Source organism: Plodia interpunctella, chromosome 7 (assembly GCF_027563975.2).
Source record: "Plodia interpunctella isolate USDA-ARS_2022_Savannah chromosome 7, ilPloInte3.2, whole genome shotgun sequence".
NCBI lineage: Eukaryota > Metazoa > Arthropoda > Insecta > Lepidoptera > Pyralidae > Plodia > Plodia interpunctella.
Window position 1 is genome coordinate 10,356,215 of NC_071300.1, and position 27,061 is coordinate 10,383,275.

At 35.2% G+C, this 27,061-nt stretch overlaps 1 protein-coding gene across 4 annotated transcripts in view; it reads left to right on the forward strand.

Annotated features, from left to right (window-relative positions):
* The window catches only part of LOC128671095 (V-type proton ATPase 116 kDa subunit a 1-like), a 43,087-nt gene that overhangs the window by 7,635 nt on the left and 8,391 nt on the right, over nt 1–27,061 (forward strand). Inside the window, exons 4-13 of one of the 4 annotated variants that reach the window (XM_053747251.2) lie at nt 1,801–1,889; nt 2,912–2,950; nt 16,858–16,984; nt 17,959–18,135; nt 22,988–23,200; nt 23,385–23,535; nt 24,228–24,367; nt 24,815–25,051; nt 25,728–25,840; nt 26,367–26,518. In XM_053747251.2, coding sequence (XP_053603226.1) covers nt 1,801–1,889; nt 2,912–2,950; nt 16,858–16,984; nt 17,959–18,135; nt 22,988–23,200; nt 23,385–23,535; nt 24,228–24,367; nt 24,815–25,051; nt 25,728–25,840; nt 26,367–26,518 — 1,438 coding nt within the window. Of the gene's footprint in view, nt 1–704; nt 791–1,146; nt 1,194–1,800; nt 1,890–2,911; nt 2,951–16,857; nt 16,985–17,958; nt 18,136–22,987; nt 23,201–23,384; nt 23,536–24,227; nt 24,368–24,814; nt 25,052–25,727; nt 25,841–26,366; nt 26,519–27,061 lie in introns of all 4 variants that reach the window. The other 3 variants (XM_053747253.2, XM_053747254.2, XM_053747252.2) reach the window with 3 other exon arrangements.

Below are 27,061 nucleotides of genomic sequence, written 5' to 3' on the forward strand. Positions count from 1 at the left end.
AACTCTAAAACATTGTATTACTACAAGGTTACAACTGCTGTTGTAGAAAAAAAATAGCTCCACGATCGACTATGTACTTGACTTTTTATTCATAATTATCATCATTTATTATTTATTTAATTTTACCCTTATTTTCGTCGATGTTTCATTTAAACTATTTTATTTCAATTGCGATATTTATATAACTAGGCAGCACTATAACAGTATCATTGGAAACTAAACTCACCCTAATATCTATATTTAAAAAAATAATTTTCAATTTAAAAAAGGTCGTGGGTCTTATCTACTTGATGTTTTGAATAGTATGTCAGATTGTGGGCTTCAAAAGATTTAGTTTTTTAGGTTCGTTTCTTCTAACTGTGCGGCTTTTGGCAATGTCACGTTTCAATATACCGAGAATACAGATGCTTACACTCTATTTACCCAAAGTACTCATTGAACAATAATTAATTAAGTGTCCCATTAATTAAAAAACTTTACATGTTTCTTTGTGAACACATTTTTTCACATGTTGCCTTTGTATTTCACTATATGTTAAAATTTTTTCCGTGGTTTTTCTTGCCCGTTACTATTAACAGTTACAACGTAGAATGACACAAATCTACTATCAAATCGCCTTCACGCTTGAAATTCACGGTCGTTGAAATGTGACATTGACATTGGCCCTCTGACCTTGACGCCATGTTGGCGTGTGTGTGCACAAGATGGCGGATCCGTCGCGCGAGGAGGAACAAGTCACTCTGCTAGGGGAGGAGGGACTCATGGCGGGAGGGCAAGCGCTCAAACTGGGGTATGCCAGATTGATTACGATGCTGCGTTGGGACTTTCAAGTTAGCTTGCATCAAGTAACTTTCATGGACCAAGTATTTAAATTTCACCAGAACTTACTCGGATTAATATGTTACTTGCCTTTTGTGGACTTTTTGTGCAATTTTTCATGAGAATTTTAATCCTTCGTATTACAGTTTTGACGCAGATACCAATTTGTCTTTTCATTCCCATATCTTTCCAAAGTAACGTTTATTTAGAAAGAAAGGGTTACTTGATCCAAGTACACTTGAGAGAGTCACCGCGGCTTACTCGCTCTCTGGACCCCTTTGACTTGACCAAGTCAAAGCAAGTCCTAGAGCGTTATTATTTTTGCAGCGCTTGTACTGTGACGCTGATACGGGAGTCTACCGATCACCACTCAGGCAAGCATTGGAGTCGGCCGGTTTATAGTATATCATCAACATAACACCTCTCTTTGACTTAATGTGTGATGGAATGATAGCTTATCGTAGCGCCGAGTACATCTCGATCCTCATCCGGCTAGAATGGACCCTGTGGATCTAACCACTGCTGCCTGAGTGAGTTTGAACTAACAGCCTTCCGAACATGATTTATTTTTGAAGTCCTCCAAGGATTGTAACCAGGTCGAATGAACGAAGACGTGTTATCAGTATTTATTTTTCCGTTTTCATTTCGTCATGCTTTCTGTATACATGTCATATGCATGCCATTATGATTTTATGTTCTTGTTACCAAGTAGTCTTAGATCACAGGAGATACACTACGTTTATATCTACACTAGTTTAAATACACTGTAATTTGAACACAGATGGAGTAGCAACTAACAAAATTTTTTAGAAAGATTGTAGCTTCTAGCTAGGTACAGCACAAGATATCCGGACACGTTGGCGCTACTTTTTTACTACAACAGACGAACGGATACATATAACGATGCCCTGTTTGTTGTATTACGTTCTGGCTTCGTTTGTGCCGTCCGGGCATTTGTATATGTCTATGTTTGTCCGATAGCACGAGGGTGGTGCGAATACCACTGAGTCGATGACGCGCGCGCTGATTTCCGACGACCCGAACAGACATATCGGGCACGTCCAACTAGGGTATGTATGCGTGTGTACATACTACACTAGTAACTCACTCCCACATAAATTCGCACTGCAACTAAACTGTAGCTGTTCAAGATGTATACATGAAATTGCATCCAGTCACGGTCAACAAAAATTCTCAATTCAAATCTGGTTATGACTCGCAATGCATTTTTAAGCTTTCTAATTTGCTACGTATGTTCATAATTTGATGCCAAACGGGTAGAGGGCTTAATTTTATGAACTTGTTATTTCGATTGTCGGCACGAACTGCATTGAAATTTGAAAATTCCTATTTATTGTTGTCATCCGTTTCTTTGCGAATCCTTTTAGCAGAAATGATGGATGTATCAGCTACAGTTTACTTGTGTCACATGAATCCCTTCCTGATTATGTAGCAACACGTTACGTCTGCCGACGCGTAGGATAATTAAATCACTAATCACTTTAAAACGATCAGCTGTCGCACTGTTGTTCTAAGATCTGTCTCTCTTTGATTAAAGAGATACAGACGTAAGAAACCCCCGTCGTTGGTCCTTATTATGCGAATTATATACGTAAAATTTTATGCGTAAAAACTTCACGCGGACGTGGCATGTCGCTATCAATCAAGGTGTTCACATAAACTTGATATTTTTATTATTTGATAAAATTTATCTACATATTATGTCGTTTCCTATTATTTACTACTTTTACTACGTTACTGATGCTACCGGTGCATGTGAACACTTTCAAGGATCCCAGATAAATCTTCGTTACATTGTTAAAATAATTGCAACAGATAAAAGTTTAACTGTTAACTTAATATAATGTCAATCAATTCTTACAAAGTCTCTTTCATAGAACATTAACTGAAAAATTAATGCATGTTGAAAATTTAAAATTCCCCACAGTCCTTTTTGTAAATACAAGAACTGATGATATTAATATAGCTTCTAATAAAGTCGCTTTAGCAAGATATTGTCTCAAATTTAAAATTGGTTGTTACAGTGTAGCACTATAATATATTTGGCTAAAATTTTTGCTTGATTCTCTAGTATGCGGGATAAGCAAGAATCCTTGGAATTCCTGCCTTGGTTAGTAGTCAATGTAATATTACTGTAGTGGGTCTGTAGTTGTGGCGGGTAAAATTATAGTGTTTTAGATAAGTTTATGTGTTTATCTGTACATTCGGAGACAGGCTTAGCTTTTTTCGATTCGGTCGAAATATATTGGGAGCCTAAACTCAAGACAGCGTTTGTAGATGACATTTATTCTCAATCTCGTTGATGTAACTTGCTTTTAAAAACTTTTCTTTTGCATTAAATTTTAAAAAATGCAGACATTTGTACTGCAAATTGATATCGTTAACTCTTTTAGTTTAAGCAGCAGCAGTTTTAGCATTTCGTTTGTTTTTTATGCACGTAAATTTAAAATGAGCGAGAAAATTAAGATATGTCTGTTTTGAGTTTTGCCTTCTAATTCTTGTAAATTTGAGGACTTCTCAATTTACCACTATATCTTTATCACTATGCTTACTTACTAACCCTTCAGTATCACTTATTATACTTATCTATGTGCGGAAGGTAACCTGGACTTCAAGAATAGATAATGGCCTTAGGTGCGAATATTGTAAATGCTGAAATTTTCGGTTTTTCGTGCTCACATTTTTTCTATTCTCGCCACCAAGTTTACACGGACTTAGTATCTAATACTTTGTAAAACCTTTTCGAAATACAAACTAGATAAATTGTTTATGTGTAAGTAAAAAACATTTACAAGTAAGCCCACATTTTCATGCAATATTTACGTAAATATCATGAGGCGTGCATTGATGCGCATGCAGTTTTGTGTTATCCATTTATCTATGATGTGTGCAATAAAAATCGCACTCTTTTATTTCTAAGTGCACAGCTGCCAAGTTCTTTTAAACTGGTGATGACAATATTTTAGTGTTATTAATTCCCACTTGTTCTAATCCCTTGATTTTTATTGTTTGAATAGAAAAAGTGTGACCTTTTCGAATACTTTCTTTAGAAAGTGATCTAACAGCGTCCTGGTACGAGTGTTTTAGATATTAATTTCTGTGCATATTTCCATTTTCAGCTTACCCGTGTTATTTCATTGTTATAATATGAATAGAACAATTCAATCTTTTTGTCCAAGTGTGAATAGGTAAAGTTACAAAAGCAACCTTGGCTGGTCTAAGAATGGCGTTGATAAATAAGTTAGCGCACGTTATATTTTTCGCGACTACAAAAGGAGGGTAATAATTATATATTGCGCTCAATGACGTCAACCACCAAGCCTAGGTACAGGGTCTTTACAGTGTAATAAAAATTATTTTCATTTTGGTTTTGGTAAGTTTTGCTTGATGCATCAATCGTTTTAAAAATTATATTTTCTTTTATTATTCTAATGATTCCTTAGAATTAGTGTTGTTTATATTTATATTAACCCTTTGGCGGACACTAAACGAGACAAAAAGTAACTCCGTTTCTTTCCATCTCCTTTCAAAATATCTTAATCCAACACATGTCTTGATTTTTTGAAGCATTAGTGAAAACTTGATATATTTTTTCTACCACTTATACCCCCATATTCTACGATTACAAATTTAATTTGTTAAAGTGCCCGAACGTCCAATTCATTAGTCGTGTCCTCACCGAGGCCTGTTTTATAAATGAAATGAAACGTATCCAATCATTTACTTGAACCTTAGAAGATCAAGGATTGTAATTACAATCTCCACGAAACAATTAAACCCACTTCATGGGTACTAATACTAATAAAGTAATAGATACATATGTATCTCTAGAACTGAAATTCATTCCGTTACACAATTAGAACTGCTCTTGAATATTTTTCCATATAAATAGATATATGAAATGTATATTTGTAACTTTTCTTATTTTTTGTGATTATTCACAAAAAATATCTTCGCATAAGACTGGTAGGCTCGTCTTCTCGTGTTGTATGCATGGGTGTGACCTTTGTTTGAAGAAATAAACAATAAGTTAGCTTTCAGCTTTACATACACAACGTTTTTAGATTTATCGTGATTTACTACGTTGTGTGTAAAACAATCCACAGTCGAATTAGTATCAAAATCTTCCATAGCCGTGCCGTCTCCTCATGGTACACGGCGTCTTATCGTGCATAGAGTATTGTTCCGTTTAGCATCACAATGGACACGTCTCGGCACTACATTAATGAGCTATCCCAAGATCTGTTGTCCGTCTACTGCGGAATTGCCTATCAATATTTATAACCTGCTCACGAGTTGTGTCAGAAAGTGTTTCAGTAATTTGTATACGTCTGACTTCTCTTCTATCAGGCGCTGTTTGTACACATTTTAAATTTTGTTTGAACAATCGTTTCTTAGATTATATCCTATGCTATACAAGTTTGTTTTAAATTATTTCGTCTCTAGTTTAGACCTTGTCTACGAAAGATAAAGATATCTATGAAAAATCCCTCTATTTATATGTTGTAGGCGGCATCTTTCATCATCTTAAGTACGTAATAATACAAACATTCTATTTCTGCTCTATGTCAATACCGTCATTTCGATATATCGTGATTTCTGTGAATTCTTCCACGGTGTGATTAGATTCGTAAGATTTCCTTGTTTAGATAACAACGCATCAAACCAAAACATGATATCCCGTATCACCGTCGTCAGACGACTTCTCTTAAGCCTCAAGGATATTTTTTATCTGAGAAAAATGTGGATCAAATTTAATCCCCACGCAGAGCGGAGATTGCTTGTAATGAATTGGTCTATGTGTGTTGTGGATTTTGTTTTTATGTTTATTGTGTGTTTCTTTATAGATAATGTTTTTTCGATGAATTCTGTAAATTTTATATGTAGCAGATTCCGTCCTTTTTATCTAGCTATTAATAAATAAGAAAAGAATTAAATAGATCAATATAGATATTGATGCTATCCGGTAATTTAGGTATGTAATATATTTTTATTCATTCCTATAATTACTATTAAGGAAGTAATAAAAACCTGTTTATGAAAATAAAAACCCCCAATAAAAGGCAATTTATACGTTGCGGTTGAAATTATGCAGCAGAATGTAATAAATTGTTCGTGGTTTCTGGACTTCCCCAATTAAATTGAGTTTATGAATCACACAAAAAAGATCGAAACTCAGACATTATATTTAATAACAACCACAATTGTTTCAATTGTGTGACCACTGATATAAGTCACATGCACATAATTCATACAAATCTAATCTGTAAAATGTCATTCGAGGGCATCATTTGGCAAAATAAAATTAAACTATGTGTTAAATAAACATTCTTATGGTTTTGGTATTTAAGTTTCCAAACCTTGAAGACTTACTTTGTAACTTGTTAATGATTGGATGAACACTAAATTCGGGAGTATCTTACGCCGGGTACACAATATCGTGGATTTCACGGATTCGTCATACATTGTTGGTTTTTAATTGCGCCCAATACAAAGTACGCAATGTTGGTTCGGCGACAATGTGGAGCTTACATTAATTTTTGTATACTTTCTGTAGTTCGTATAGATTTTGGAGAATATTGTCAGCTCACAACTAGAATTTTAATTTGCTCTAAAAATATATCCTCATAGTCGTCAAGTCTAATGGATACTGTCGGCTCCACTTCACCCACGTATCATTTACCATAGCATCTATTGTTCCAGGCGTGTTTACAAATACTTGCAGTTTGTTATCTCGTATGTACTGCTTTGTTTAGCCAGCTATGTCCGGTGTGAATAGTTCATATATATTTATAAGAATTTTCAGATTGGTTTTATTATAGTTGATCTACTGTTTCGTTTTCCATTCCACGTTGCCTTTAGCAAGGAGAAATATGGCCAAAGTAATTTATGACTCTTGATAGAAAAATACACATTCCACACCAGTAAACGACCGTTTCAAATTAGTGTCCATTTGAATCTTCTTTTCAAATTAGTAACGTTCTACAGTTATTGCTCTTCTTCTTCTTTTCTATTGGCTCCATAGGATTCAAGGTTTACTTACTTACGTTACATATTCTTGTTAAGAACCTTTCTTCAGTTTCGCGGTATGAAACGCTACTGCTTCTGTGTCTGTTCTGTCTTTTCATTTTACAAGTTTATTAAGTTTGCTAGCTCACATACACAGCTGTCTATATTTGGGTTAACTCATTTTACTTTGCTTGACCAAAGAGTCAGAAATCTTTGATTTCAATGTAATACTTTTCTTACAAATACTTAGGCATATACGTTATTTCCCGATTCACCTTTCTCAGTATTTCATCTGCGTTAGCGTTATATTGTTTGTGGATATGACGTAATATGATAATAGTTCTTTGAATTTATCATTAGATATTTTTTAAGATTTAGACACGATAGATATCTATGAGTTATAGATATCTATCGTGAGAATACTTTTATCAATTCGATGCAATCGTAAAAATTTTGTTGAATTGTTCCACTAATCTGGAAGGATGCGGGTCGCATTCAATTTTATTGCTTTGTAGCGGACATCAACAAAGGGTATACATATTCTTGAGAATTGTATAAAATAGCAATGATTTATTTAATTTAGCAATGAAGATTATCATTAATTATTGTTTTCCATATTCTATTGTTATGGTGATAATTAGTAACATACGAACAAGGAGAAGTTGCAAAGTACTAGTACTTCTTTTATAGACCTAGGAGGCCTTTGTCCGGCATTATTAATAAAAAAAATATGCAAACAAAAAATATATTTTTTAATACTTGCAAAAGTAGAAGCAACAACACATTTTATGTACTTACCCACATTTCTATTATACAATCAAATAAATTCACTAAATCTATACCAAATAAACAAAAATGGCGCCGTAATGCTGCCAAATTGCAACTTTGCATTTGGAAAGTATCAGAGACAATCAACGAACGCTCGCTAACTCGATGCAGATCATCAATGTTGGTTCTGCAGCTGTGTGTCAATTTGTCAGTCACGAGCTGGGTCGACGGTCTCAACTGTTCATGTTTCAAAATATTGCCGGTGACTATAAGGGGATCTTGCTTTTTACCAAATATGTTTTCCTACCACGATTGTCTGTTTCCAGTGACCCTAACTGTTGAATAAAGACACGAGAAGCTCTTTATTTTTCCCTATTTTATTCGTAACTAATCGTTAATAGATATTGTTGTTAAATCACGCCTGGAATATGTGACAAAAAACTTGATTGATTGATGGAGTTACCAATTCGCATAGTTTGCATCAAGCATAACAGTTTTTTTGCAGTGAAGTTGCGCAACGCGTTGACAACGACGACGTCACATCCTCCATCCATAGAGAATAGCAAAAAGCAGCATCTACAAATCACCTGGAAAATCCTTTTTTTCTTTGTTTTCCCCTTGTTTGTATTTAAATAATAAATAAATATATATATTAGGATAAATCACACAGATTGAGCTAGCCCCAAAGTAAGTTCGCATCACTTAACACAAGTCTCGACTTGTGTTAAGTGATGCGAACTCAACGATATTATATTTTATAACATATAACATATACATATACAGATAAACATCCAAGACCCGGGCCAATCAGAAAAAGATCATTTTCCATCATGACCCGACCGGGGATCGAACCCGGGACCTCTCGGTTCAGAGGCAAGCACTTTACCACTGCGCCACCGAGGTCGTCGTGTTTGTAGCATTGTAACGATTAAAAAGCTCAAAGATAACCTTAATGTTATTTCAAAATAATATTTTGAATGTTGTTTTCTATTGAAGACCATTCGTTTTGCTTATTTCAGCAATTGAAAGAAAATTTAGAATAACATCTTGAAAAGACAAAGATCAATCTGATCGACATAGCATTTTAATCAAAAGTAGATAGGGCAATAGCTATAGACTTGCGTTAATGGCTACTCACTATACTATCCTAACTCAGATAGATGCCGACGCGAATGAATCAACGTTGAGTAGTTTGTATGAGAGCTTTTATCACCAGCAACGTATGGCGAATCTGCCAACGTTTGGCGAATTGTTTGCCGATATTATATAGCCGGTGAGTTTAGAAATAGTATTTGCTAACGGTTCTGGCTTTTTTACAACACAATTCAGACGTAATGTAGTATACGCCAATCACGAACATAAAAACGTTGGCAAAAAGGCTGATTGTCTGTTTGTCGTCAATCAACTTACATAACGTAATGGACGTTTAGGTAGGTAGTACTGTAGTACAATACAATCACATAATTAGTGATTGTACCACTGTGTTCAATCACGGTCGTTCCGGTTGATATTTTAAAATTTCTATACTTTGATGTCACATATTAATATAGTGGGCTTCCAATAGAAAGCAAAATTTTTCATTATGAAATCAATAGGCACGAAAAATAGTTTCGTAGCGTTATTTCAGAAATTGTACGTGCAAACATTAAGTCTCGATGTGATATCAATGCAACATTACAGTAGACATTTACTCGTAAAATTTTAAATATATACGGACAAATCACACAGATTGAGTTGCCCCAAAGTAAGTTCGAGACTTGTGGTATGGCTTACTAACATAACGACACTATATTCTATAACATATACACATATAGATAAACATCCAAGACCCTGGTCAATCTGAAAAAGATTTTCATGTTGCCTTGTCCGGGGATCGAACCCGGGACCTCCAGTGTAGCAGTCCGGCGTGATGACCATTAGGCCACGGAGGTCGTCAAAAAATTTTAGAAGTTCTACATTTTACCCTCCATACGAATTCTAAAGAAATGTTTCTTTTTACTTTTCTTTTTATTTAGTTGTGTATTGATTTCAAAATTCAGTTGGTTGGTGTATCAAGTGTTTTACATAATAGATAACAGTGTCTCTTATCGTATTGTCTATGTCTATTGATGATTGTTGACACTGGTTATCAACAAATACAGACCATCCCCCAAGATCCGATTTCGCGAGTATTTCGAGAAATTCGTCCGTGTAATTGTAATTTGTATTCTTTCCCAATTACTTCTTCTATTCAGCAGTTTAACAGGATAGGGTTTTACAGTTTTGCAAACACAGTTTTGGATGATGCGATCTTGAAAAATTACTCAGGAAGAATATTAAAATTGTTAATGATGTTTTTATCTCTGTATTAATGGTTGGTTGATGAAATTTAATTGAGTTATCTAATATAACCTTGGACATAAGATTGAAATGAAATTATGATTCTGTACGATTAAAATGTTAATATAGTTAAAATGTAAAACAACAATCTGTTGTTTCACGTATTAACTATTCGCGGCAAAATAACACGGGTATCTCTATGTTTCACATCAAGTGAATCTGAAGATGTTGGTTGTATGTTTATAAATACAATAACGATAATGTGACTTGGTATTGTCTTAATTATAGTCAACGTTACGATTAATCCACATGCATTGCTTAGTTTGTCGTTTGTCAACGCAAAGATCGTATTAAAAACTCAGTAATGTACACAGTTTGCCAACATATCGCAGCTTACGTAATGCGTATGGATATTTTTTGACCTTTGCCCGAAAGAAAAGTAAAAATAAAACTGTGTTAGATGAAACAAATAAAAAAAGATTAGAAGACACTAATAACATAATTTACAACACATTTTTGAGGACTTTAGAAAAAGCAAGAGTGACATGTGTGGATAAGTATCTAGCGAGTGATAATGTTGAAGAATTCAAAACCATATAATTTTTTGTTATAAGTGCTCAACAATTATTGGCACATTGCACTTCTGTAGTGTCATTAACTGCGAGTGTGTGATTTATAATGAGAACATTCTCGAATTAGACTGGCATGAATTTTTATGATGATTCAATAATGATTTTAAAAGTAGTTCATATATGTGACGTTCCACGAGAAAAAGTAGTTATGGAGGGATGTCGTTTAAGACGTTTCACTTGCGCATTTTTATTATAGAAGCGCATGCGTATATGTCGTAACCGATTTTCATCCATGTGGTACATTTTCTCGTGGATCGTCACATTATGATAACGGCTTGATGATTCATAATCAAAAACAAAAAAGTTTATCCTCTTGTTACCTATTGGGGTAAACACGATTATTTTATTATTATTTCCCTATCGACCCAATTTCACACTACAATCATAGTATGATGAAATATTGCTGCTGATTTTCCTGGTGATTATCATAATTTTAGAGTAAAAAATTATACCATTTAGCACCCTTAATGACGTGCGAATCGGTGGTCGATTTCCTGTAAACACTAAATAATATTTATCTTTAAATTGGTTTTTTTCTAAGTATACTATATTTTAGTTGTTGCCTGCGACTTCAACCGCAGCAAAAAAAATATCTTATTTGTTTTTCATTCAAACTTCAGCCCTAGGGAGTTGAATTTTAGAAATGAGTAGCATATGTTTGACTTTTGGTCTTACGCTATACTCATATTAATTTGCATCAAAATTGGTTTAGTGGTTTAGGTTTAGACATGAAACCGTAACTGACAGACTTTTTTATTTATAATATCAATGGAAACATAGATATGGACTGGATATATAAGGTAATGAGGATATAGGGATATAATTCCTAAAAATGATATGATATATAGGTGGATTACAAACCAGTGGTCGTTTGAATTGCTCATTCATAGCTCGTTAAGTTGAACTCTGTTGTGGATATTTTTGAGATTACAGAAAGTATATTGAATTAAGAAATCACCTTGTGCTTTAAATTAATTTATTATAACTATTTCGCAAATATTTGCGAAAATACCTTTGAGTTGAACGCAATCCGTCCATTCGGAAGGCATTCCTTTACGTGTGCCATTCTAATAACGTTCACGTTTACGTTCAGACTTGGTGCGTTGCCAAGGCGACGCCTCACGTCATCGGGAAGTCGTGCTTCAGACGGCACTTCAGTCTCCCAGACTCAAGGCCAGGAGACTGGAGTCTTCCTAGCTAAGCTAAGCTTTATATTTAAAAAATGGTAAGCCCTTCTGGCATAATAGGGACCAACACTGTTTGAATGAGTTTCTTTCGGCATTTCTTCTCAGCAGTGGTCGTTCCGAAATGCTAGTAGTTTGTAGCTTTGGTAAACATCATTTAATTTAGAATATGACGTGAAAAAGTGCCTGTGAAGGCCTAATTTCTGAATAAATGATTTGATTTTGATTTCAATTACAGTCAACAGCATATCACTCTCTTTCATTTGGGCGTTTTCTCGGTTGTTTCTTTGGCTGTAGTGCGTTGGAGTCCAAGCCCGCTTACCTAATTTTTCGTCTCCTTTTCGCTTTGTCGTTATCCTTAGTTAATTTCTCGTATTCACATTATATGTGACACTGATTTAGATATACTAAATCTCTTCCTTTTCATACATAGGTCAGGCATATTAAATCTATACGTATACTTCACATATACTAAATCTATTGATACAGCTGTCGCTTGATCCTAATTAGTGTCCAATCCTATTTGTGAACGACCTACTTTTCAATTTCTGACACATGTAGCTGCCACGTCGGAAGACATGACACCGACCTTGTATGGCCAGCTGGAAAATTTTACACATTCATAAATAATTCATTCGATGTGTCATTTCCATGTACTGTCTATAAATTTTGACGGATTTATAACATCTGTAGGATTAGAAGCAACATTCATTCATTTAATCTTGATACTGTGATATTTTCTCTAAGTTTTCTCATTAAATTATTAATCCCAGTGGCGGACAAAAGCCTGCCCTAATTTCATCCACGCACGCTTTGGTTTTTCCCCCGTTCCTCGAGCAGTAAAATTAACATTAAAAACACATCTTGTATGAATTTATTTAATTCAAAAATTAATTCCCTAATTATAAATGGCATAACAAGAACGTGATAATTAATGTTTATTTTGATTATAATATTGAACAAATCATATTTGACACTCAGCTTGTCAACTAAACATCTGATTTCACTTGTCAGTAGTCAGCATCGTTTAGCATGTTTCCTTTTGCATTATACCAAGTATTGATATTCATGAAACACGAGCAAATAATTTAACAATACTTATACATACAAATTTAGGTACAGTCAAATCACACCTGTAATTTTCTGTTACCACCGCATTGAAATTAATGGGGAGGGAGAAATTAAATTTTAAATGGACAGTCAGGCGCGCTTCCACTCACCCTGTACTCCATGCAGTAGAGGCGATTTTGTAATGATTTCATGCAGTGTGCTGTGCATTTGACTGTAAATGTAAAAACCATTAGTTCAGTTTTTCTCACGATTATTATGAGAATGGTCGTTTGTTTGTGTCAATATATGAGAATTGTGAGAAGAGAGTGCTAATTGGCAAATATATGTTATTCAAATATGGTTGAGTATCACATGATGCCTCGGGTTTTCTGAATCATTGCTTTTTACGTTGGGGATTTCATGAATATTTAAAAATACTTGTTCATCATCATCTGCAGCCCTCGGTTACCTGGCTGTAGGACTCCAAATTCAAATTCAAAATTCTTTATTCAATTTAGGATGATATACATCACTTATTGACGTCAAAAAAATTACATAAACTAAGTCTACTGCCGGCTTCCAAAGCGCAAGTGAAGAAGAAGCGGCGCAACAAACTTCACCGCAGCCTTTTCTCCAAGGACGTCAATTAACAAATATAGGTCTTATATATATATATTAAAAATTAGGAGGACGAATTTACTCCTAAAATACTCAGTGACTTTATTTCTGAAAAATCATTCATCCCGATACATACGCATTTAAATATGTATGTATATCCATTCCCTATTGTAGTTCACAAAACAAATTATCACAAGCAATTCTTAAATATTGAACAAGTTAATTAAAATAAATAAGCTTTGAGAATTCTGTTTCAATAAAATAAAAACATACACAATATTATACTTTATTATGTTTAACATAAGGATTGAGTTCTCGTATACAGATAAAAGTGAAATATAATCTCCAAAAAGGTCGGTCTTATCATAATATGATACATTACGAATGTTATATAGTTGTAAAGCCCTTAAAAAGCCCTTATTTTTATCGTGGAATCGCAATGGAAAAATGATGACATCTGAGATTTTAATCTTATCATTTTATTGTTTCAATATCTTTTCACCTAAAATACAGATGAAAATCGTCGTAAATATGATTTAAAATATATACTTTGCGGGATGTACGGTTTTATATTTAACAAATTACCTACCTACATCTCGTTTTAGTAAATCAAGATAAGATCTTAGGAAATTCTGAGACGTTTCCTTTTCCATCTCTACAATAGGAATATTTTTTGTTTGCCAAAACTATAAAACCTAATGGCTTTATTATTTGCTATAAACTAAGAAGTATTTTTTTTTTACTGATTTAGATTGCAAATGTATACTTTGGTTTTAAATTTCATCCATGTATAAAATAATTTTATAATTATTATCTTATGTTGTCAGATGTTTATGTACTTACATTGAATTGTCTCGCGACAGCGTTGTCGAAGCCATATAAACTTATAATACATTTATTACATTAATTGCATTGATAAACTATTATACACACAGAAATAACACTACTGTATTGTCTGGCAGTGATTATAGAATTAAATTATACATTCATAAATAAAATTTTCCTTATTCTCGAATCAAGTGAACTTAATATCTGAAACGACTGAAATTAATGGTGACAAATGTAGCCAAATGTTGCTTCGTTGGTTTTACAGTTCAGGTACACCACATTATATAAACAGTTCTTGTTGTAACCCACTTCTTCCATTTTAGATATGAATATCGGTAACTAAAAGTAGGTTATCGATTGAAAGATAACGATTCTCACATTCCATTTTGGTAGTTTTATTTATGGTTGATCCATGTGATATAAATAAATAAATATATATATTAGGACAAATCACACAGATTGAGCTAGCCCCAAAGTAAGTTCGAGACTTGTGTTATAGGATACTAACTCAACGATACTACATTTTATAACAAATACATATATAGATAAACATCAAGACCCGGGCCAATCAGAAAAAGATTATTTTTCATCATGATCCGACCGGGGATCGAACCCGGGACCTCTCGGTTCAGAGGCAAACACTTTACCACTGCGCCGCCGAGATCGTCATAGATATGTTATAATACATATATTTATAAGTAAATTTTAAATAAACTAATTGATTTCCTTTCTCTATGTAAATTTGCTACAAACTGTTAATGAATGTTCAGCATTAATAGTTAAATACAAGATTACGTCCTAAGTGGCGACATTCCGCAGTTGTAGGGTTTGCATATAAATGTAGACATTACCCAACAAGACAGAGATAGCCGTATAACCTACAGTTTTCTATCTCAATGACTTCGCGCCTTTGACATGTTGCCAATTTTTGATACTACTGGCGCCACTTTGAAATTCACAACTCTATGAATATCCTACTAGTGTTATAAATGCGAAAGTTTGTTAGGATGTATGTGTATACGTTTCTTACTCTTTCACACAAAATGAAATGTACTTTGTATACATTTTGTTCTCCTACTGGTTTCTATTCTTTTATTCACACTCGTATTACATTTATTGAAAAAAAAAGTTTATTTGTGAAAAAATTAAATTTAGAAGTATATTATTTTGTATACGTCTCACTAAATTATAATGTTCCAAGTCACATTATTATATTGTTTTTGTACAACTGAATCAAACGTCTTCAGTTTGAATTCTCAAATGTGTGAATTTGGACATACTTATCTAGGTATATTGTAAGTCAATTAAAATGGCATTGGTTCTAGTTGCATTCTGTTCATAAGATATCTTTTCGAGACTATGAAATAGTCAATTTAATAATTCTAAACCTAATCAACATTATATTTGATGTGCTGTTATGTTACTTACGTATATTGAAATGTTCAATACAAAATTATTTATTGCACATTATCATAGACAGGTACTTAAAATTTATATGTGACCAAGAAAATATAAAAAAATATTTCTTGGGAAATTCCTAATCTTAAATACATTAGTACTTATGGACACAAACTGTAAAATAATTGAAACAATATTTATATAATTATGAAAAAAAAATAATTTAACACACAGTTACCTCGAAATATTTATATATGTTACACGAACGGAACGTACGCTATCGCCGAGTGCCGACAATTTTTTATTTGCGTTCACACACGCATAAATTATTATGAACTGATTAGTATTGTTGATATTTGTATCATAGCTTCGTAGCATGTCCATTTTCAGCATATTCGACTTGACTATGCCTAGTTTACAAGCGTTTAGTATTCAACATAAGTTGAAATTGATGTGTGAATATGTATTTTGATTATTAATAATTATAACCCTCAAATTGTAAAAATACTAAGTTCCTTTTAAACTAGGCGTTAGATAAGTTATGATGTATTTATTATTTGATATTTTTACTTTATTAAGTTTTCTAAATTGTATATAAATTCAGATTTCGTCGCATAGGTAAAAATATTTATTGCAAATGTAAATAATGTGCTGTGAATTACAGTATACCAAACGCCCATACAAACTGGGTGATACCATTTGAATCCTAGTTCTTCCCTGGCGTATAGACGCCGCCCACTTACAAGCAAATGTGTGTAATCTTTCGACACCCATCGAGTAAAATCGATTACATAATCATCACATCGCGAAGAAAACTTATTGAAACGTTGATCACGTAGTATCTAAGTGCAATGAATATTAATTTAACGGCCTAAATTTAAATTTTAAAAGTAATTTTATTTAATCGAATAGGATCTCTTGTGCTCTTTCTAGCAAAATAATTGCAATGCAAAAGTTTAGGATATCTTTGCTCTAGCAATAATGCCTTAGAAATGTTCCGAATTCTTCGTTTATCATATTCCGACTTTGAAAATTATTCGGCACATATGAGATTCGGTATCGATTACACAATTACTTTTGATTATTCGGCTGAAAGTCTACTAAGTTCGTGTAAACCTACTTTATTACACCCAGGGTATCGAAAGACAGCATGCCTGTACAGTGGCCTACACATGTACCAAGCGATGTGCTAATGCTTCTTCTGTGTGTAGTTTCGTGGCCGGAGTGATCCTCCGCGAGAGGATACCAGCTTTTGAGCGAATGCTTTGGAGGGCGTGTCGGGGCAATGTGTTCCTCCGGCAGGCTGAGATCGACATGCCATTGGAGGACCCGTCTTCTGTGAGTACCTTAGTTTAAACGGGCAATTTTCTTTTGATCTGCCAAAGGATTTTTAAAGGGAAGATTTTTAGATCGAGACGTATTTGCCCGCGTCAAAAAAGTAGCCTGTGCTTTATCTCGGTATTATTAGCTTTATCCATTTTCATCAAAATCGGTACAGCGGGTTGTCCGTTAAAGCGTGATGAATGATATGCTCGTATTAATGCGTGAGCGGAGTGGATAATTTTACGATCTTGAAGGTCTAGATTCAGTTTACACGCAGCTTTAAAATGTTAGGAGATGTGAAAGTATGTCATGATTTTTCGCTTTATTTGGTTTGGTCATAAAATACATTACGGTAATTAAAATAAATTTACGATACAAGCAATATCCAGGCGGTTTATGCGAAAATTATTGAAGTGGGAATATTCCACTAGAATAAATATGTTAGATGTTGGCCGGGGCTTCGCTCCCGTAGGAATTTTGAGGTAAAATATAGCCTATAGCAATCTTGAATAATGTACAGTTCTAATGCTGAAAGAATTTTTGAAATCGGTTCGCTAGTTTTGGAGATTACCCGCCTCAAACATAATAGTATAGATTTATGGGACTAAAATACTGGTAAATTAGAAAATAAGGTATAACAAATTAATAGCCTGGGTCTAAATAAGGGTAACGCGATTAAATTCGCGCATATGGAGCGCTAAGAAGTGCTGTCTTGGTGTCGTCAAGCATGACATGCGTGCCAATGGTCTGACAACAAGGGATGCCGACGACCCTCTGGATGAAGCGGTCCCTGGGCTCCGACGCTCAACGGGTGAGGAGCAACCGGGAAAACGTTCAGATGAGAGAGAGAGTTATGCAAATCTGGAAGTAATTGCATATCTGCGTTATTGTATATAACTTAGGAAGCACAAGGTCCTTTTTTCGGATTGCACGCAGTTGACCATCAGTTGAGTATAGCTAGTTATTTTAACATACTTCACCATCCACAGTCGGACAACGTGTACAAGTCGGTGTTCATCATCTTCTTCCAAGGAGACCAGTTGAAGACGCGCGTCAAGAAGATCTGCGAAGGGTTCCGCGCGACCCTCTACCCGTGCCCTGAAGCGCCGGCCGACCGCAGGGAGATGGCTATGGGCGTCATGACCAGGATCGAGGATTTGAACACCGTAAGTATATAAAATACTTCCACTTTCTATTAGGTGGGCTTTATGCCTGTTTCCTTGCTTGCCATGAAACCTTGCTTGCCATGAAACCTTCCTTGCCAACCAGAGGTCTTATTGTATCTGTCAGATTTATATAAAATCGAGGTATCTGAAATGACTTTTACGAATATATTCTGGCTGTAGTGGATTGTAGTATAAATGTCCAATTCGTTCTCTCTTTATAGTCATATTTCTCCCTAGAAATTTTGAGAATTTTGCTAAGAAAGTTGTGTATGTATGTGTGTGTGTGTTGTATACCACGTAATGACCATGACCCCCTAGAAACAGTAGGGGGTCGTGGTTATTACGTGGAATACAACACACATACACAACTTTCTTAGCATTATTAATGGAGTGGTTTGCCATTGGCTTCTCCATTTCACACACAAGTTAAGAATCAATCAGTGTGCAAATTCAAATAATTTATTCAGAAATTAGACCTTCACAGGCACTTTTTCTCGTCAATTTTTATATTTATAATTATTTTTCACAAGCTACAAACTGCTGCCATTTCGGAACGACCACTGCTGAGAAGAAATGCCGAATGAAACTAATTTGAACAGTGTTGGTCCCTATCATGCCAGAAGGGTTAAGCATTATTGTTTCTTACAATGTTTTTTTCTAATTATATATAAAAGTACATAATGTACATAGTCAAAAAGTATATCAAAACATGTTATGATTGTGATTCGAGTGCTGATTAAATATGTGCAGGTTTCCTCACTATGTTTTCCTTCACTGGAAGCAAGTGGTAGGGACCACTTGCTAGTAACATATAATAGTAGTTTTCATAGTAGATGAATACTACTATTATATATAACAGATTGGTATGCAAACTGATGTGGCACCGCACCACCGCTATATGCGATCTGGAGGAATCCGCCACCTCCCGCCGTCATATTTCAAAATTTGTATTCAACGTTTTTCAAGGCACATTTTCCTTTCACATTCAGGCTTCATTTTCACATTTTCCTAAGTTGGTTCGCCTATTTTAATAAAACGAAATAAAGCGTGAAACATCTTCGAACAGTCACAATCAAAGCTTGTTTTTTTTATACTACCAAGGAGGCAAACAGGCAGCCCACCTGATGGAAAGTGGTCACCGCAGCCTACTTGTACTGTGTATCATGTCGTGATGTCACACACCAATACTCTCTGAATGGCAAATAGACATACCCGTGTTGTTAATGGCGTCATGACCAGAATTGAACAAGATCGATCAATGGCTTGTTCCAGTGGTTGCACACTATACATGGTATTCATACTTCAATGACACCAAATGTGGCTAGAATATACCTAGTCGTATTTGCTCATATTGGGGAATATGAGCAAAACAATTGGGCAATATAATGGAGTGCATCTATACGTACGTATATGGTAATGGGACTTGGCTAGCACGAACCTTTATTTAATACTAGCTGCGCCCTGAGGCTTCGCTCCCATGGGAATTTCGGGATAAAAGTATCCTATGTCTTATTCCAGGTTATATTCTACCCGTGTACCAAATTTCATAACAATAGATAATGTGTAAAGATGTTACAAACTTTCGCATTTATAATATTAGTTGGGATGGGATAGCTAATGCCATCTCCACACTGTAGCCGAACTCGGACACATGACGACGCGAATGCGTGTACATTGCGTAGTTAGTATGAGTGCTGTTATTTACCGCAATAAAAAAACCAGCAATGTGTACCGAATCCGCCAAACTTTCGGCAAACTGTTCGACGATAGTGTGGAGCCGGCATAACGTTTCATTGACCTTGCAGTCCCGTGAATATATGTAGAAGTGTTCAAAGCGCGACAGTTTATTAAACACAGAGTAGTTTGTTCTCTCCATTCTCCATTTCACACACTAGTATCAACTAGACTAGATCATCAACTAGGGTGCAGGTTTCCTCACGATTGTTTCCTTCATTATATATTATAGTCAGATTGTTATAAAACCTCGTGTGGCACGACGATTCGAACCTGTGATTTTTCGGTTCACAGCGTCTTTACCATAAGACCACAATCGCTTGCTAGAATGAAATGTGAAAATGTACTAAATCGATCATGACCGAGGCCAAGGCCCTTCGTTTGTTTACTTACTTAAAATAACGTACGTGTCAGCAGAACAAAACATGAATTTAGCTATTGTAATCGCATAAAAAATAGGCCATCCGCGCGTAAAGTTTATGATTTTGTATGAATCGAGCTGATTAGGTTCGTGTAACCTTGGTACTGTGACTTTGTGAACCTTTGAAATATAGTGCTATTACTATTGTAACGGGATTTATTGTTTGTATTTAGTTCTGGTCAGATATACTTATGAAACGGAAATTTTCACTGAAATTATTTGTGATCATTGTCGTCATCTTAGTATTGAAAACATCATGTCGTTACTTTAGTATTGAAACGAATTCACCAATATCCAGTATTGGTGAATTCGTTTCACTTTTCTGTTATTATCTTGGCAATATAAAATTTACAAGCGTTGAAATGTAGTTGAATGAATCGACAAATTGAAGCAAAAATATTTTTTTTTGTATGTATTTATGTACCTCTCGTATGTATGTTTGTAACGCGATAACTTTCAAACCATTGGTCTGATTTTGATGAAATTTAAAAGGTATGTGGGAATTGTAAGATCTGTCAATAGAATTTTTAAGTTCGTGAGGCAACAAAATCGGTTAAGTCGTTTTCGGAATATTAAAAATAAAATAAAAAAAGTATATTGTGTTCGTGAGGTCTAAGTTCGCAGCGAACAACTAGTTTAAAATAACTTATCACTTTGAAACGTATGTATGTAAACGTATTAAAACTTCTCTCCTATTAGTCTCTATTATATTTTTAAAGGCTATATTCACACATTATATTCACGTTATATGGCTTGTAACACACAACATGACTATTAAAAACTGGGATTTACTACGACACGAAGTCCTTGGAGATAACACGCGGTTACTGAGTACAATATAATTGGTTATTGTCCCGTACCGTAACCGTGACCTCAGCGCAAACAACGTTAACATTAGCGTCTCGTTTGTTACTAAACGACGGATTTTATAATGATTTATACTAATGAAATTACCTGTTGTACAGTCAATAAGAAGACATCATCGAACATAGTCATTATTACCACCGCATAAGGTAGATAACCTACCATATATTTGTATTTCACTTTTGTTCTTATTTCCTCGTCACTTACCCAATTCTTTACATATAATAAAAAAATATTGGAAAAAGAAATGATAGTCAGGCTAATTAAAAAAATATATTGATGACAAAACTTATGATAAAAAGTACCCTATGTGTTATTCCAGGTTATATTCCCGTGTACCAAATTTCTTTACAATCCGTCCAGTAGATTTTGCGTGAAAAAGTAAAAAAATACATACATAGGTACATATACACCTTGCCTTTAGTAGCATTAAAAAACATAATATTAAAAAATGCCTGCCTAAAATGGGAAACGGATACCACTCCTATTTTGTACCCGAGTCAAAGTTGCCCATAATGCTTGCTGCGTTTCCAAATTGCACGAAACTTACCAGATGCCATCCGGAACGGTAGTTATATTCACAAATTCTTTGCCGATTATATCAACCACAGACGTTAAAAAGTTAAATGTTTTCCCAATATTTAAAATAATCTATAGTGTATACAAGGCCTTATATGGCTTTGACACACTAAAACGCAGCGCATTATATATTATGTCCATACATAGTAATGTATTATGATTAATAGTGATTAAAGTGATATACGCTTAATAAGAGTAACTGTTTCATTGAACACTGTGTGCAAAATGATCGTTTATATTATAACCTACATTTAGGCTTTACGTGACTAGTTCTTATCAGAGACTTCCCCTACGTGTTTCTATCTAGCTTATTTTAGTTCAGTTAACATTGCAATTCTAATTTGACAAATTTAATTTGACTTACTTTTTGACTTGTATTTTATATGTGCTAACATTTGCATGCTATTACAGATAGCAAAATAGGGTGTTATTTTCTTTTTGTGATGAACAACTCCTGTACCCTGATTTTGTGCAAATAAACGATCTCCGTGGCCTTATGGTCATCATACCGGACTGCTACTGCTAGAGGTCCCGGGTTCGATCCCCGGTGATGTCAACATGGAAAATGATCTTTTTCAGTTTGACTTGGCTCTTGGATGTTTATCGATATATGTATGTATATGTTATAAAATATAGCATCATTGAGTTAGCATCCCATAACACAAGTCTCGAACTTACTTTGGGGCCAACTCAATCTGTGTGATTTGTCTATACATATTTATTTACATGTTTATTTATTTAAATTATTTTGTTTTTTTTTTTTTTGCATTTTTAGCGTGGTGTACAGAGCCAAATGTAATTTTTATTATCGATTTCTATATTCTATAGTTTATTTATTTTAGGTCTTACCTTTAACCTCCAGTCTTTTAACTGAAACACTATTTCCATGAGAAACGAAATTAGTGATAACCATTGTATTTTGGTCTGTTGGATTTCCCGAAGCTCAGGATCCGAATAAAACTCTTTTGAATTTATAAGTGTGGCCGTGATTCTGCGACTTGCCTGAGGTCAACCTTATTTGTGAATGCCGCTATTGCATATCTTTAGTTACCTCGTACGACAGGATATAGAATTGTGTATTTTATAGGACTGAATCCTAGCGCCTACACTATCGGATTTTAACACTACATAAACACTGTAATGGTTCGACTAATATGATAGATCGTTTGTAGAATTTTCATCGACTCACAAAGAAGCACATTTATGTATAATTTCTCTTTTAGAGGTTCTCATGCAATCGTTTCTCTTTCACAGGTCCTCGGACAAACCCAAGACCACCGTCACCGCGTCCTGGTTGCCGCTGCGAAAAACATCAAGAACTGGTTCGTCAAAGTGCGCAAGATCAAGGCGATCTACCACACGCTGAACCTGTTCAACTTGGACGTGACGCAGAAGTGTTTGATCGCGGAGTGCTGGGTGCCGGCGCTGGACCTGGAGACTATACAGTTGGCTTTAAGAAGGGGGACGGTATGCTATACAGTCTCTTTCAGTCTTTTTCATAGTGTAAACAAGTTTTATTTGTTAGACAAATTAAGAAAACCCCGACTTTCATAATATACATTTCGCTACAGCTTTTGAACAGCTGATCAGATTTTTATTCCAATCGCCTAAAGACATCTGACACCCTGTATTGAACATTGTTGTACCATAGGAACGCAGTGGGAGCTCGGTGCCTCCGATCTTGAACCGCATGGAAACGCTAGAAGACCCGCCGACATACAACCGGACCAACAAGTTCACGTTCGCCTTCCAGAACCTGATCTACGCGTACGGTGTCGCCACCTACCGGGAGGTTAACCCAGGTATCTATCTACTCTCTCACTCTCTTATCTTCTCTTAATCAGGAACAGGGGTTCCTGATTGTATTCGTTGCTGTGAAGGCCCGAAACGCGAGTTCAGCTTAAAAAAAATATTCAAAAGATTCGACTGTGATTTTACAATCCGCTGCTTATCTTACGGTCCGCCTGTCTGACGTCCACCCTCTTTGGGAATACTACTAAACAAATATAAATAAATATATAAGGACAAATCACACAGATTGAGTTAGCCCCAAAGTAAGTTCGAAACTTGTGTTATGGGATACTAACTCAACGATACTATATTTTATAACAAATACATACGTAGATAAACATCCAACACACTGGTGTCAGAAAGGGTGGATAGCCCAATACTTAATGCTGTGCATCCCTACATGTCCAAAGCGATAACCCATATTTAAAATTTTACTAACATATTTGTATTGGTCTCTTACTAATGTAATATGGATTTTGTATTATGTATGTGCACATATAAAACTCTTGCGTTACTGAATGACTGACTGACAGATAACGCACGGCCGAAACTACTGGGCGTGGAAAGCTGAAATTTGGTGTGTAGGTTCCTTGGACAGTGTGGGGGAGCACTAAGAAGGAATTTCCCGAAACTCCCACGGGAAACTGATTTTTACCCACATGTTGTGGGCAAAAGCTATGTGATAAATAATTTTCGTCCTCAGCTCCGTACACGATAATCACATTCCCGTTCCTGTTCGCGGTGATGTTCGGCGATCTGGGCCACGGCGCCTTAATGGCGGCCTTTGGATTCTGGATGTGCTACAAGGAGAAACCTTTACAGGCCAAGAAAATTGACAGCGAGGTAATATTTATTGGTTCCCTTATAGGGAAATCATCAAGAAATCCTAATATTAAAGAATGATTCTAGATGGCGCTGTGTGTATATTGAACGCGCTATGGATATTTTATTTCATCTATCCCAATCCCATTTTAATACGAAAGGGGACGGGTGAAAAGCTAGCTTATATATATATAGCTATACTAGCTTGTGCCCGCGGCTTCCCCGCGTGATATCCCACGGGAGCAGTTATTTTTCCGGGATGAAAGGTACCCTATGTTCTTTCAACGTACTTCAAACTATATGAATGCAACACTTCAAGAATATTGGTTGGGTAGATAGATCGTGAAGAGGTAACAAACAAACTTACTTTCGCATTTATAATATTAGTTAGGACTAAATCAGCCGTAATGAATTATTTCGTGAAAAATAATAAATTTCAATAAATGTAATTAATTCTCCATTCATCAGATCTGGAACATATTCTTCGGCGGTCGCTACATCATCCTTCTGATGGGGTTATTCTCGATGTACACCGGTATAATTTACAACGACATCTTCTCCAAGAGTCTCAACATCTTCGGCTCGTCCTGGAAGAACAACTATAACGAATCCACACTGACATCCAATAAGATTCTGCAGCTCAATCCTGACTCGAATGCGTATACGCAGACGCCGTATCCGTTTGGCGTTGATCCTGTTTGGCAGGTGAGAGATGTGGTTTCATTTATTCTAATTTGAAACGAAGAATTTTTTATTTTTATTTTTAACAGTCATATTATTTACTAACAGATCGGGTAAAAAGGTTTCGCTTATCTCTGTGCAAAATTTCATCAAAATCGACCCAGTAGTTTTTGACTTTATTCATTATAAACAAAAATACAAATCTTTTCTCTTCATAATATTAGTATGGATAAGAAAAAAATATGATACTCGTGTAATTAACAAAACTGACCACTTAATAACATTTACTGTATACTATACTTCCCCCGTGAGATTGTCCCACGGGACAATTATTTTTCCGGGATGAAATGTATGTAAAATTTCCAGAAGATTGGTTGAGTGGATAAAGCGTGGTGAGGTAACAAACAAACAGACTTCGCATTTATAATATTAGATTAGGATTTCACTGCGAACGTCGGATTCATCCGAAAAACATTTCCGTATATATCCAACCAAACGCAACTGCTTGTAAAATGGCAAGTCCCTATTATTTGTACTTAGGTGTTTATTTTTGATTCACGACATTGCTTCGCGCTGGGAATGTGAGTGCCGCGGCGAGACGGTTAAAAACCGGTTTTATTTTTTACCCGGTCAAGCATCAAATTTCTTGAAGTTTCCAGAAAATTAAATATATGACTGTATTGTTTTGTATTTGTTTTAGCTCGCGAACGCTAACAAGATCATCTTCATGAACGCGTACAAGATGAAGATCTCCATTATTCTGGGCGTTTTCCACATGCTGTTCGGCGTTTCCCTCTCCATGTGGAACTATGTGTGAGTCGGTCGTTCCGAAATGCTAGTAGTTTGTAGCTGTGGTGAATATGATTTAATTTGGAATATCGTGAAAAAGTGCCTGTGAAGGCCTAATTTCTGAATAAATGATTTGATTTGGAGTAATGTGGAAGATAGACATGCATTGTATTACCGAAATTTTTGATTGGTAAAAGATAAATGCAAAAAAAAAAATAATTGCAATATTATTATTAGCGTACCACTTCGGGAACTGCAATTTGTTTTCAGCAATTTCTTTTCTTAAAAAAATTCTGGATATTTATTTTAGCAATTTTCACTTGGAATGTCTCTTTTCAGTATTCGACATTGAAAGAACGAGACGGAACATACAAATAAATAGACGTCTTATTTCATTCGGAACGGCCTAGATGTGCGAGCGGGTATTGGTACCGCGTTTCCCACTCGTCTGCCTTTGCCTTTGTTTAAAATAATAAAAAATGTTTTTGCTTCATGCGTAAAATGGTTGTATTAAAGTTAGATATTTGACACAATATATTTCCCCACGCAGTTACTTCAAGCGGCGCATCTCTATCTACGTGGAGTTCATACCGCAGATCATGTTCCTCACGCTGCTGTTCTTCTACATGGTGCTGCTCATGTTCATCAAGTGGACTTCCTACGGCTCCTCCGGCGAGGGATATTTCAACAGCAACGACCCTGGTTAGTCTCTCTCTCTCTCTCTCTCTCTCTCTCTCTCTCTCTCTCTCTCTCTCTCTCTCTCTCTCTCTCTCTCTCTCATCGCATTTCATTCATACTCATTTAGGCCGCGTCCCCATTGCGGGATCCCTTTTTTTCCGCATAAATTTTTTATCCTAATATAATTTTGCATAACGAGTTAGGTATATATTTTTTTGACATAATAATATTTTGACATACTTGTTTTTTGGCATACCTTTTCAATAAGCATAATTATAGTTTAGACTTATTGTATTTTACCATAACTTTGATTTGCATAAAGCTATAGTGTAGCTGTAGGTCAGGGTGCGGCGGGGCGGATCTCGGGCCACCCATAAGCCGCCAATATGCTTTAGAATATTATGCTTAAAAATTAAGATTCTAACACAAATTAGTAATACATCATTTCATTGAGTACATAGAGATAAAACGATAAGGACAGTAAATTAAACTTGGAATAATTAATCTAAAAATAGACACATAGTCATCTCTTAGGAAATTCCGTTGGAATTGCCCATTGCATGGTGC